This window comes from Streptopelia decaocto, assembly GCF_964273445.1.
Source record: "Streptopelia decaocto genome assembly, chromosome: 1".
Taxonomy (NCBI): Eukaryota; Metazoa; Chordata; class Aves; order Columbiformes; family Columbidae; genus Streptopelia; species Streptopelia decaocto.
The window spans coordinates 24,287,716-24,301,982 of record NC_138663.1 but is presented as its reverse complement, the minus strand read 5'-3'; the positions used below and the strand labels follow the sequence as shown (position 1 = coordinate 24,301,982).

Sequence of the window (14,267 nt, the reverse complement as noted above, 5' to 3'; positions counted from 1 at the left end):
TCCAGGTCAGGTTTGAATATTTCAGGAGGAACAGCTTCAGACAGCATTTAATTTACCTATTTGACTGCATAATGACAACTAGGAATGATGGATGGGAACTATTGTTGGTTTAGTTAAGTAGTTGACTTTAAGTGTCTTTCTTTTGTATCATTGTCCTATGACACAGATCAAGATCAGAAAACATTTTTTCATGTGACACACGTAATTTTGTCAAAATGATACCTTTTTGTTAACTAATACAACATACAAAGTCTTATCAAAACATTACAGAAGAGAGAATTAATGTGTTATCTTTACAATTTTTTTTACCAATTTATCATTTCTCTTTTATTATTTCCCAGCTTTTCATAATATTTAGCAATTCACTCCATAGCTGGATTGCCCAATGAGAACATTTAATATCTTTTATTAATTGCAACAGAATCCAACACATTCTGAATGTTTTAAGGCTTCTGAAATCATTGAGATGACCATAAACATGCTCAGACTTAAACAGTACATTAGCATGTGCTTCTAATGACTTTATATGATTTTTTTTCCCCCCTGTTTTTGTACAAACTTCATAACTATTCCAGAGGTACCTGGAAAAGGAGGGATGCTAGGAACATTACCTTGTCTCTGGTAAGATGCTGTTTGCTTCCTAGGTTAGGAGTTTGAAAAGTTGCATTTATTGCCATGAAACCAGATAAAATTTTGTGATCAGTTTGGACAAGGACCTATCTTGCTTTGTAGCTCTATCAGCTGTCCATGGCTAAAACAGACATACAAGTTAGCATTAGTCAACATAATTCTCACAGGCATGAGCTGACACTAGAGGGAAAATAAACGTCAATCCCTCCATTTTCATTTGTGATACCACATATGAACAAAGTGATGTATTTTGAAAAGACTTTTCAAGACCTTTTATTTAGTGACTTACATTTTATTAGTTCTGTATTTTTCTGGATGGTTTCCTCAAGAGAAAAAATGACAAGACACAATCCAGCCTTCTTAAGACGTAGCATCAACATGATATACTTACTAAAGAGCTTTTAGAGAGACCAGTAATTTCAATAAATAGTTTCCTATCAAATAAGTTATTTATCCTTCTTATTTATCTCTGTTGTGACATCTTTTCTTTGCCAATATCTGTTAATCTGAAGGCATTTTGTACTAGTCTACCAGCCAGATGGAGTGATAACCTCTACAGCCTCACCTCAGATCCTTAACACAGATACCTATTAACAAATGATGGTAATAACAAGTAGAATTATTATTTTTGCTAAGCATAAGGACCCTTTGTACATGTGGTTTAATTACCTCTTTCTGCTATGATATCTATACATACTGTGAAGTAAAAGGTTATACAAATCATTAATATCACACCGGGAAAAGCCATAGCAGCATTAAATCAATCTGTGTCTATTCTGTCTGGGGAACTGACAGAGCTGGACCTTTGGGATCATCAAATCTGCTGTTTGTTGTAAGCTGCATGATCATATGAATTCCATAGGTCAGGATCCACACTAAAATTATGGATGTCACCAAGCCCATCCAGATTCCAGGAGTGAAGAAGCCTGTACAGTCACTTGCATAGGAAAACTGGTTGTTTTCAATGTTGAAGCCTTGAATCTGAAAATGAAGAAGGGTGTAAGTAAACATGGAATGTAGGCCCTACTATCAGGATCTATGCTGTAATTACAAAAAATGCACTCGTTAATTACCTCTCACACTCCACCCATTAAAAGAGAGTGAGAACAAAATCATCTGCATAACAATTATGCAGCTTCCCTTTTCACCCAGGATATTAAAAACATAGAATTAATTTGTTTGGCAGGAGGTAACTTCAGAAACGTGACTTTTAGAAGTGAAGTTCCAAAGGGGATCTGTGATCAGTATTGCTCAAGGACCACTTTAGAAAAACTCAAAGCACTCATAGGCATGAGAGTTAAACTCCACCCAGATAATGAGATTTGTTGTAATATCCCAAGAATTTTAGCTAATAATTCCTTGACAAGCAGAACTCCTGAAATATACTTTAAAATGCATCTAATGAAAATTACTTTTTTGGCTGAGTTTTAGTGAAAGTTCAAGGAGAAAACAGTTGTGAAACCTTTCTTACTCCCTCCTTAGATATCAGAGACTCAAAATAGGAGGGAGGATTTATTTTATTGAGGTATGGGATCTGTGTTGTCTATTGACATATGAAACCCATATAAGCTTTTCCAGCACTTAGAAAAATCTGTAATATCTTTCCTTTGACTGGATTCTTGAGGTTTTCTACTGACTGAGCTCCTATCATGTCATTTTCCTCAGAAAAATCAATTAATTTGGGGGTCTATTCTCTGCCTACCCCCCAATTTTGCAGAAAGCAGCAAAGAACGGAATGCCTTTGAGACCACTGCCCTTCTAAAAATTTTGCTAAAGCCAGTCAAAGGATTAGAAAACTATGAAGAATGGGAAGACAATCCCCCCTCTACACACATGCTCAGAGTGACACAAACACTGATTCCTGCAGAAGGAAAGGCATCTAACTGATGGAAGAATTAATCTGATCTGTGGTTCTGAATCTTTCTTAAATAATATTATGAAGAAAAATGAAGACTGGAATTTTTGTGTATTTACTGATTCATTGAAATGACTGTGTAAGGAAAGCACCAAAAAACATAAATCCACCAGTAAAAAAACAAGAACTTATTTTCTATAATATATCATAGAATAAAATAAAAATGATTATTTTATTTAAAGCACCTCCCTCACCAGGCAATAAGAAAGGAAGAAGATCATGGGTTTCTAGTTTTCTGCGTTCCCATTCCATGATTACTCTATGCTTTATGACAAACTAAATGGAAATCTTTGTGGTAATAAAGGAGTTTGTGCTTCCTAGGAAAGGTGTTGGTACAAACACTGGAAAAATTAGTCTATGGTTTGCGTAAAATGCTACATGAGTAAGCACGCTGGCTTGGGCATCTAAAGTAAATGTGTACTAAATATATGTGTTAAGACCAATGTCTATACCATACAAAATGCTGATTAATAAAGCTATTATCATACGCAGAACTAAGGGCTATTTAAGCACTGTGGAGGTGAAGACAACTGCAGCAATTCAAGCTTTTCTGGGCCTCTTAGAAGAAACTTTACCAGTCAGATCATGGTAGCTAACTTGCAAATACTGCCTGCTCTCACTATAGGCAGAGTTCTGATTAAAGCAGGATTAGTCAAAATAAGCTTTTGGGTTAGATAACTGTTTGCAGAGCTTTATAGAATACAGGTGAATACCAAAGCTTTCGTTTGTTAAGCTATTTCTTTGACAACAGATGAGGATGTGAACGGGAGTCATGAAATGTAGTCCGAAAGACTTATTTACAATAAACACAAAAAGTAGGTGATGTTTTATGTCATTTACGTTCACAAAATTGATTGAAATTCTAGAACACAACACACACTTGTTGCTACATTTACAAAAACTCTCTGGAGCCCTTAACAGGTATACTTAGTTTAGAAAGGTTTTAGCACGTCAGTTTTAGAGCCAGAAATACTAGATTTTATTATGCCAATCGTATTGTGTTTTTTTTAGCAGGATTATGCTTACTGAACCTTCAAGGTGAAAGCTTTAATTGTACATTCTTAAAATGCTGTGTCTACTTTTAGGTGGGAGATAAAGTATATGCAGGGTTCTTTTATTGTTTCTCTAAAGCTTTATCATTTCTGTGGGGGTGTTAGATCCCAGGTGGGAGATGAAAATGTGACTCCTAGCAGTATTTCTACCTATAGAAAAGTTAAAAATACTTGCATGTGGTTGTTTGATTTTTATGAATGTAAAAGCATTTTGGATACAGACCTCTGTACTGTGGAAGTTTTAATTTTAGTGTTTGGATCAGCATCATTTTTATTGGTTATACTAGTCTGCATTTACTTTAAATTTTAAAAATATTTTTGAATGGAGTTCTCTCCTCATTTGACCTTTGACAAAGACTTCAAGTAACATCTGTTCTTTTAATGATTCTTAAGTGTACACTGAATAACTAATTTTTAAACTTAGAAATATTTTGGCCACAAAGAATCCTAATATTCTTGATTTTAAAGTTTTTGTTACTTAGAAACAAAAGGTCTTCTAAACCACTATGACACATACGAAAGAAAAGTAGTGCTTTTGATGGCAGCCTTCTCTTAAACTTCATAGACAATTGTGAGCTCCTCAATATGATAGAAGGTATGGTAGAACAACCATTCCTGTTACAACAATGACAAAACCAACAAAGCCCCCCACCAAAACCAGAGCAGTTTTGGTACTGTGTGTAGCTATGAGTGGTGACATCCCAGGCTATGGGCACACCTAGAAAGCATCCCACAGAGGTTCTTTAGATGGTAGTGACTTAGCCAGCTTCACAACTAAAGTAAAAGGCTCCATCAGTTCAGCTTTGCCTTGGAAAAAGCTGTGCAAGGCTTCACTGTGCAGGTGCCATGTCCCTCTAATATAAAGACACTGTTTTCAGGACCCAACATTGCAAAGTGCAATTGTACCAGCCAGTCTGGCATTAGATCCTGGTTTCTAATTCATTGTATAACATTGACATGAAGTTTCAGCAACAAGGTTTTGTGCTGGTTGCAACCACTCAGCACATCTCATGTGCTTTTTTTCACCCTGCAACAGACTTTGGGGGTTTCTAAACTTCATTCTAGAACAAAGACTGATAGTGAATTTAGTCAGATTTCACTACATTTCAGTGGAAGATATCTGGAAAGGTATGATCTAGTTTAGATAGAACTGAGAAATGAGACCAGAATGGTGATGTTTTGTTTTCTGGCACAACAGAAAATATCAGAACAGGACTTTTCAAGTTGTATTCCATGCTTAGGACTCGATCAGAGGAAAAGATCTTTCCTAAGAAGAACTGTAAGTTCTGTTTTCTGAACACTGGAAGCAGCTGCTGCTCCAAATCAGTGAGGAAGGTAGGAAACCTATTACTTCTACCCTTGATCAAGACACCAGTGAAAGGATGCCTACTAAGGATGGACCAAGGCCTCTGAGCTTTGAGAAGGCAGCAGGTATCAATGTATATAGAAATTCAAGGAAAAGATACACGGTAAGTAGATATTTTCTATTGCCATAGCCCAATTACTTTCATAGCCTAGTGATGCTCAAGTCTACTTCAAAGAGTTGACTAGGCAAAGCACAGTTGTGTGGACTCAGGTATTTTCAGGCCTTTCCATAAAAAATACCATTGGGAGGAATGTTCACACCATTGAGGTGTATTGCTATGTTGCTGCTCAGAAATCTGTGGGACTTGGTCCTGGAATTTCTGGAAAATAAATCTCAGCACCAATGCTATTCCTTTGAGGTTTCCATTGTTTAAGCAGAAATGTCAAATCTGGACTCAGATTATTGAGATTTGGCTTGTTATTGAAATCATAAATACAATTATATCAGCATTGCATCCAGTTATCATGGGGTTAGATCATCTTTGACAAGTAGAGTAAAGTTTGGAATTTTTCCTATCAGTTCCATTATCTCTTCAATCAAAGAAATCCCTTAATGCAATATTGTTTTAAGAGATAAATGATGATGTATTTCTCCTAAGGCAAGATCAATGTTCAAAACTATAAAGATGCAATAGTCTACACCTCACATATATAGTCTGTACTACTGCACTAAGTACACAAAAAACTTATACCTCATTAAAAAAAAAAAAAAAGCCAACTGCTTTCCTTCTGGGCCATGCAGGACCTAGTATTGCTCCTGATTGAAGTCCTTAGCAAACCTTTCATTATGTCTATTTGCACTGGGCTTTGTTTCTGTCTGTAGGAGTTCAGACAGCCTGTGCCACTGAAAACAGCAACCACACTAAGTTGCGCTTTCCTAAGTAAACAAAGTACAAAGAAATCAAATAAAAACAAAGTAAACAGCATAAAGCCACCCACCTAAGAGGCCCATGTTTCTAATAGCAGCCCAGTTCATTAAACAAGCATGAGGACTTCGTAATTCTTTGCCTGATTAAGCATATTTGGTTTTATTAGTTTTTCTTTTCTGTGGACAACTTCAGAGTTTTTTGGTTTTCAAAGCTCTGTTTCATGTCCTTATTGTTCAGCAACTGTTGTCTTTTTTACCCCTTTATTGTATAGCCCAACTAGGGGAAACAGCTTTTCTTTTACATTTTCCCTCAGGCTGAAATGAAAGTAAGGGCATTATGAATGTGCATCGTTCAGCACCTACAATAGCAAGTAATAGTTCTTGGAATGATCTCTGAAATGGCAATGTGTACTCACTTGCAACCTGGAAATGAAAACATCCCACTTTTGTGCCTCGTCGTTGTTTGGAATCAGCCTTGCAGGATAGAGATTGTCTGTTCCCACCAGCTGACAATGAAATGAATACTCTGCAGGAGCAGAGATGACAGAAACATTAAATTTAGCAAACTTTTCTCCATCTTGCACAATCTCAACTGAATCAAGAGTGGACCAATATCTAGCCGAGCCTGTATAGAACTTCTTGGTCATTAAAAACCTAGAAGAACAAGAGAGGGAAAAAAAAAGTCAAAATGACAGAAGGAAAAAGTTTATGTTCACTTGATAAAGTACAGGTGACAGACAAAGGTTCACTATTGCTAGCTGCAAGAATCACAGATGGTATCTGAGCTTGATCTCCCATATCATTAGGACTATTCATAAGAGACTCTGTGAAGGTGTTTTTACGACTTCTTAGAGTTTTGTCTCGCAAGCACATCTTCCCATAGCTGTGGCAGGCAAGGATCAAATGCAATTTCATTCCTGAAGGGCCTCTGCCAGTACAGTATTTCATCAGTTACCAACAGTTTATAATCAGTGGAGCAGAACCTGGGAGACTGTCAGTGGGCCTGCAGCAGCTCCCAATGAACATTTTATGGGATTTTTTTAATTTGCTTTTATGATAGGTAGAGGCATGATAACCATTCCTATTTATCATTGCAATTCTTCCTTGGCCCAGATGCCTAAGTGGCAATTTACCTTTGAAAATGTCTGAATTTGCAGCAGAAGACAGAGTTTTCTCTCACTGGAGGGTAGGGAAGGGTCACCAGCCCTAGTTTCCCAATTTGTAGCAGATTAGGTACAAATAAATATTTTCTCATTTTGAAAAGTTCTGTGTATGTGCAGTATTGCAGCAGTTTCCAGTAGTTTATAAACACAGGATTTGTACATATTTGTTACTACCACTGCAGTCTGAACACCTCCCAAATGTTCTGAAACAGAAATAATTGAGAACATCCAGAAGTACATCCTGATCCTTTAGAGATCAGGACTATGACCTCACCCTTAACACTTTTTACTGAGTTACTTTTAGGTATGCAAGTTATCTAATAAGGAAACAATAAACATTTATCCTTTTTTATACTTTTATTGCTTAATACTTTTACCCTATTTGGTCTATGTATGTATTGCTCTATTATTTGCTGAAGATTTCTTTTTCCTTATTGGTAACCATAAAGAATTTAGAAGATTGATCTTTTAAGCAATAAGTGACCCTTACTACAAAATAAAATATTCTAATATGTCTATTCACATTAGACATGTTCTATATGTCTAATCCACAATGTGGATTTTAAAATTTGGGGTAATATTTGGATGTAATTATAACAGGTTTGAAAAATAAGCAATTATCTATAGATGTGGCACAATATAGAATATTTTATGTTTTATAGGGTGTATGTATCTATAGAGAGAATATTCTCTGTTGCAGAATTTTGCTTGTTTGGTCAAATCAGTTGCTTTCAGTAGCATGTCTTCCACATAACATAGAGTCTAAACTCAAACAACGGTCCTTAGGAGTATCAAAATTTGACAGGTTAGGCTAATACAGTAATTGAGCCTTTTTTTTTTTTTTTAATAAACTGTGGCTTTTGATTCCTATAATTTCATAATCCTCAGGAGTTCCAAAATTCTCAGAAGGAATCCTAAAACTCAACGTGTCTTTCAGGTCAGAAAATGATGTTTTGACTTACGGAATTCTTTACATTTTGAACCTAAACAACTCTTTCCATGCAACATTCAGCTACAAGCAGCAGTGAAAAAAAAATTAATCTAGTACACATTTGCAAATACTTATGGAAAATATTCTATTGTTATAGTGATAAAGTTAAAAAATTAAAACATGTATTAGCCTAGATATTAATTGCAAGAAGAAATGAATCTTTTCCTGATATGCAGCACAATCTGAACAGAATTTCTGTGGTTCCTCAGTAGCAATGCTATAGGCACTAGCTGAAGGCCAGTTATAAGCACAAAGAAGTTTACTTAAAAATTTGGGCCAACCATAGATTTTGGGTTTTGTAAGGCTATGTATGTGAGTACAGTTGAAAGTGACCTGCAAGAGATCGCTGTCTCTTCACATTGCACCAAAGACTAAAATTTTGTGTTACTTGCAGATTTATGAGAATTAGCATTCCAACTAGTGAACAAGTCAGGCATGGTTAACTTAATAACACAGGCTTTTATCCTTAATATTTTTCCAAACAACTGATAGTGAATAGCCTCCAGTAAGCATGTGCTCAGCTGATAACTGATACAATTCATTAAATTACAGAAAAGGCATTCAAACAACAAAAATCAATGGAATTACTTCATTTAGTTTAATATTTTCTCATATGAGTAGATAGCAAATAGAATGAGCACAATATAGCAAGTGAACAACAAGGGGAGATGAGATAACAATGATTTTATCTGCAAAACTGAAAGTACCTTGAATTTTATAGGAAATGCTGTGTGCATATTAAACATTATAGCCAATGCAGGAAGCAAACTTTCACAGAGACATCATGAACTTTATGTATTGTGGCATGAACTATTCCCGGTCAAAGGCCAGGCACCTGTTGTGCCAGATAACTGTATGAACTCTAAATGCCACCACCTGTTATCAATCACCATAACACACGGCCGTTCATTACACAAGGAGAGAGATTTCTAAAAATAAAACTAGGTGGAATTACTATTGTTTCAAAGGTTCAAAGAGAAACACAACTGTTAGGTAAAAGACTTTAAAGCATGGTTCTTGGGTCAATTCCCTTCTACACATGCTAGGAGCAACAACAACAGCCGAGTACTTTTCAGCGTAAGTGATGAAAATAGTAATGCCCTCCTTTTCCACCCACTTTGACACCTTGTCCCAGAGAAGATGACAGACAGGTGCTTGAACAGCTGGACGTCACCAGCTGCTGAGAGAGCTGAGGTGATGTTTCTTCCAACAAAACCTGCTGCGCACTGCTCCTACCCCTGCTGAAGTTCACTTTCCTAAACCTACCACAACCAGAAACACTCTCCGCTCCCACTCCCAGCAGCTCCCTCCCTGTGGCAAGGGCAGGAGGATGAGTGGGATGGCTGCTCCTGCTAGAGGGAGGGAGAGGGAGGTGGCAGCTGTTTGCACAGGACAAAGCAGCTGTTGCAGCTGCGAGCAGGAGGTGGGATGCGAGTCACTGCTCAGCATGAGGTGGTAGATGAGTGGTGGTAAGGGCAGGCTCTGGATCCAGCTCATGCTGCTGAAGTTAGAGCCTCTTCTATTGAGGAACAAATTGAGCTGTTTGAATGTGTTCCTCTCTGGTATCACTTTCTGTCATCAGGGGATGCTCTCTTACACCTAAGTAAATGGGCTTTACAGTGGAAAAAAATGCAGTCATGGCTCTGAGCTCTGTTCCTTCCCACCTTTTTGCCCTGCTTGTGTCCTGCTTATTGAAGCAGACTGTAATCTTACCAAGAAGTCATCTTGAAAACAAAAACTAATCAAAGTGAACCATAAGGGAAAACAGAGGTTTTAATGTATCTCTGCGTGTTTTAGAAGGCCTTGAGAACAGACTTGCTGAGATAAACGAGAGAAATAAAGTGCTCCTGAATCATGAAAAGATCAATGGTTCTGGTTTTGCTGAGGTTATCTTGTTATTTGCATTATATGCCATACAGTATTGTATTACAGTAGCTAATAGAGGCCTAAAAATGACACAATTGTCTCTTAAATCAAGAGATAATCCAACATAAAACATCACAGATAACTGAGTGTGTCTTAAGCAGAAAATTTTCTTAATAAAGGCTTCTGAGGTGGTGTGGGTTGATGCCAGCCAGCAGCAGCCAAGCACCCATATAGATGCTTGTTTATTTTTCTCCGTCCCCAACAGTCCAGGGGGTTAATAGGAAGAGCAAAAATGAGGAAACTTGTGGGTCGAGACACAAACAGCTTAACAAGTGAAGGAAAGAGGAAAAAAAGCAATGCAGAACCAATCCCTCTCTATCTCCCACAGGCAGGCCAATGCTGAGTGAATGCCCAAGCAATGACTACCATGCAAGCCACCCCTCACCTTCTCTCTCTACCCCATTTTTCATTACTATGCATCTGTGTTACTCATAAAAAATAATCAATTTACACATTTTTGCATCTAAATGCTCTGGATCACACCTAGCCCAGTGGAATAAATCAAATTCTTCTGCAAAAATCAGCCAGCCTAAGCTCCTTTAATTACTTGCTGGGCATGATGGAGGGTAGGACTTCACCTACACTCTTTTCAAATATTAATCTACTGTGGAGCCCGAGTTTCTTATCTCAGCTTCAAGGGTTGTTAATGGATTTTGGTATTTAGTTATAATGTATTCAAGTAGAAGCACAGGTCAAGAGAAACTTTGTGAGCATTTCTGCCTTTACTACAACAGGCTCAAAGAATGTAAAACATATTCCAGAATAAGAGAGAAAACATGAACCATTCACCTTTTGTGCTGATGTTGTCCTTTAACTTACAATCAGTCTGTCTGCAGAGTTGCTTCAAATTTCTTCTCTCCAGATGCATCTCAGCTTCATGACTACATTAATGTTTTCTCCCAATGATTAATCAAAATGATAAGATTTTAACAAACAAATGACTAAATATAAATCTGAATAATCCTCATTAAGTCCACATGCATGCACCAAGATCACATTTGATCTTCTTATGCCTGCTACAGACAAACCTTTCAACTGCCAAAGCGTTTCGTTTCTATAGTAGCATCCTAAGGTTTGCATTTTGCTGTGTTAACATTGAGCAAAACCTGTTGACTGCCTTAAAGAAAACAACCCCTCTAAGTTCTACCAGTTAGCTTGGTAGATAGTTTTGCAGCACAGTGTCATGATCCATAGTATTTTTGAGTGCTTTATGATTCATATTATTTTATTGGAACTGTAATTTTACTAGAAAACCTGGTGTTATGCTGAGGATGGTCACATTTAGGACAAATGTAGGAGGCAACCAGATTCATTCATACAGAAGGAAATTACAGCAGAGCAGCTAAGACCTTCACCAATATGAGCAAAGACACGAGAATCCAGGGCACTGTTTTGGTGGGTCTGTCTGTACAAGAGTGAAGCAGGAGCAGCAGACAGTAGACAGAGGAGCACAAGGGCAGCAGCAGAGCAAGTGATATTTTGTGACTTGGAGTAAAGGCACAACTTGGGTAGATTCTTGGTTTGAGAATGGTATTTTTGAAATGGGATTCAAGGAAACTGTTTCCTTAATTCCTTGTGATGTTCCAAGAAATGAAAGGTATTGAAACCAAGAAATGCTTGCCTCTGTTGCCAAAGACAACCATCTCAAGGATCCTATACACAGCTAACTGCAATTGTCAAAAAAAAAAAAAAGTAAAAATACTATACTAACAGCAATCTTCTCTGTACATTATATTCTTTCAGAAAGCTCTAGATGATTGGATGGGAGGGGAAATGTTAAATAACAAAGCATGTTTCTTTTTTTTACCATCTATCATAGTCTTATGATGGTGACTGGAAGTGTTTCTATGTACTCCAAATACAAGTTCAAACACATGACTGACTCTCTTCAGGACAAGTTCTTCTGAGAGTCCTTTTACATAGATGTAGTATGACCTTCTATCTCAATGTAAATAATGGTATTTATTAATTCATACTTATCATCTTGGTGCCATGTGCCTTTTCTACTTGCCTACTAAAATGTTGCTCAAACTCTGATTGTCTCCTACATTATTTCTTTAAACTTCCTTTCTTCCATTTCTTTGGATTTTGATTTCCCTTACTCAAAATGTCAAAAGCGTTTTGTAAGAAGTCATTCAACCTCTTGCTGCCGAAGCAAACATCCAGTTCATTCTCTGATATAAACAAATTAAATTCAGTGCAAATTCTTCAGCCTAACTCCTTCCTAAATAACTTTAAGCAATCAACTGAGGCACCTAAATGAAAAGAGCAGGCCACATTATCTTTGCCAGATCTTAAGACAATAATTTTAACTGCTGTTCCTGCTGCTCACGAAAGAATTCAGGTTGGTGGAGCAGCAGCTGTATGGCATCCCTCACAGCAACAGCAGATGCTGTCCCATCCCTAGAATCCACTACTGAGAGCCTCAGCAGCAACTTCTCCTTTTGACTTTTCATCCCAATTCTTCCTGTTCCCTAAGTTTTCTTCCCTCTTCTAATGGTAAGAGAAACCTGGTCTTGCCACCATCCATGGAGCAGAAAAAATTATGAGTTTTTGCACTCCTCATTAGCCACAAGGTAGCTTTCACAGAGTACACTGGTAATCCGCATTAGAACTAAGTACGAACCTGGCCATGCAAGTACACTTCAGCTCCTAGAACTGTTTGCAAATCACAGATATATTGTGGTCTGATCCTATCAGCAAAACACGATGTTGCATATACCAGTATCTTACAGTATGGCTGGTTGCCTACATCACTTTTTCAGAATTTTACCTGAGCATATTAATATCTCCTCTCTATAAAGACTGTATTATTGTTCTCCTATATAGTAAATCCTCAGAACAGAAAGAAAATAATAATTTCAAAACCAATTCCACTTAACTCCTCCTCTTTTTTTCTTCTAATTTACAATCAGGCTTTGCACATCACGAAGGTCTGTTTAAGAATAAATCATAAGTTACCTTATCTCCAGGCTTCTGATTCCATTCACTGGATTTGTATATTTTAATGACAGCCTAAGAATAAGAAACAGATTTTTAATGTTAGAGTACTCAGCTTTAATTAGATCATTGTGACATTTCAATCAGAGGGAATATTGTAAATCAACAGGCAATTACAAAAGTCATATAGCAAAGGTTCAGTACACATAAAAATATGACAAAATATTTCTAGAGTTTTTGTTACCCAAGAACAGGTGCCTCAAAGTAAAGGAAAACAGAGATCATGTTCCATGAATGTACTTCCAGCTGAATTACCACCTAGTAACTGGCAATACTCCCCTTCAAGGAAATTTTGCAATGAAATTATGATCTTATTATTGCCAGTGGAGATTTCTGTGATTGTAAGATCAGGCATAGAGAAACCAACTATAAACAAACAAGGAAGTAAGGAACCTAAGGAGGAAAAAAAAAGTGAAAATAAGAGGCTGCATGTGCATTTTGGGGTCTTGAGTCAATCTTTTTCTTCTAAGAATATTCAATTTAGTATTTTCTTTATTTTGGATTACTTAGAAGAATAAAATTAAATTAGTATTAACTTGACACTGTACCATCTCTTATTATTTTTCAGAAACACACATATTATGATATGAAATTTCTTGGACTACTCACGTTGTGTTGGCATCTGAGCACTCAGAGGAAGAAATATCCACATTCCGGGTTACAAATGTTGCATTTGTCAAATCTATAGGAACTGAACCATTGGCTGTGAGACTGAAATTACTAGCATAAAAAAGGATGCATGTTTCATTTCCAGTGGTCATGTTCAGAGGAGGATATGATAAACTGTCTTCGTCCTCAGTGGCCATTAATTGTCGTCTTAATTCCCACACCACATCAGTTCTTCTAGTAATCTGGAATAACAGCACAGAAACAATTCATCTCCTTTGCAAGAGATAATATCAGCCAATCACAGACCTTCACTGTTCTGTGCCACAAGCACCCATCCTTTTTAAATCCTCAGTCAACCTCAATATTTTTATTTTCTGTTTATTTAATTAGCAGTATGGAGGCAAATGGGGTGTTGGTAATCTAGGTTCCCATGGTCAGGTGGCCATGTGAAAACAAGTATCAGTGACATTAGGCAAATAAACATAAAACCATATTGTTAATGCTGCCTTAAAATAGTAGTATGCATTGGAGGTAATAGGTAAAAGAATGTTGTTTTTTTTTTTAACAGAAGAATATACTGAAAGAAATTAACTATATTTCTGTGATAAAATCACAAGAAAACTTCAGCTTGCCAGTTCAGTGACCACCCCCATTAGTAACAATAACAGTTTTTGCACTCTTCATTTCAACAGGCATGAAAACAGGCTACTGAACTACAACAGTGTTATATTTAGACTCTTCTGATGGC

General features: G+C 36.9%; 1 protein-coding gene across 1 annotated transcript in view; it reads right to left on the bottom strand.

Annotated features, from left to right (window-relative positions):
- Positions 1-378: 378 nt before the first annotated feature.
- ATP6AP1 (ATPase H+ transporting accessory protein 1) overlaps positions 379-14,267 on the bottom strand; it is a 54,756-nt gene continuing 40,867 nt past the window's right edge. The window contains exons 7-10 of the mRNA XM_082075978.1: positions 13,520-13,761; positions 12,872-12,925; positions 6,247-6,484; positions 379-1,611 (exon numbers count right to left, since the gene is read on the bottom strand). Of these exons, the coding sequence (XP_081932104.1) occupies positions 1,402-1,611; positions 6,247-6,484; positions 12,872-12,925; positions 13,520-13,761 (744 nt within the window). The 3' untranslated portion in view covers positions 379-1,401. The remainder of the gene's footprint in view (positions 1,612-6,246; positions 6,485-12,871; positions 12,926-13,519; positions 13,762-14,267) is intronic.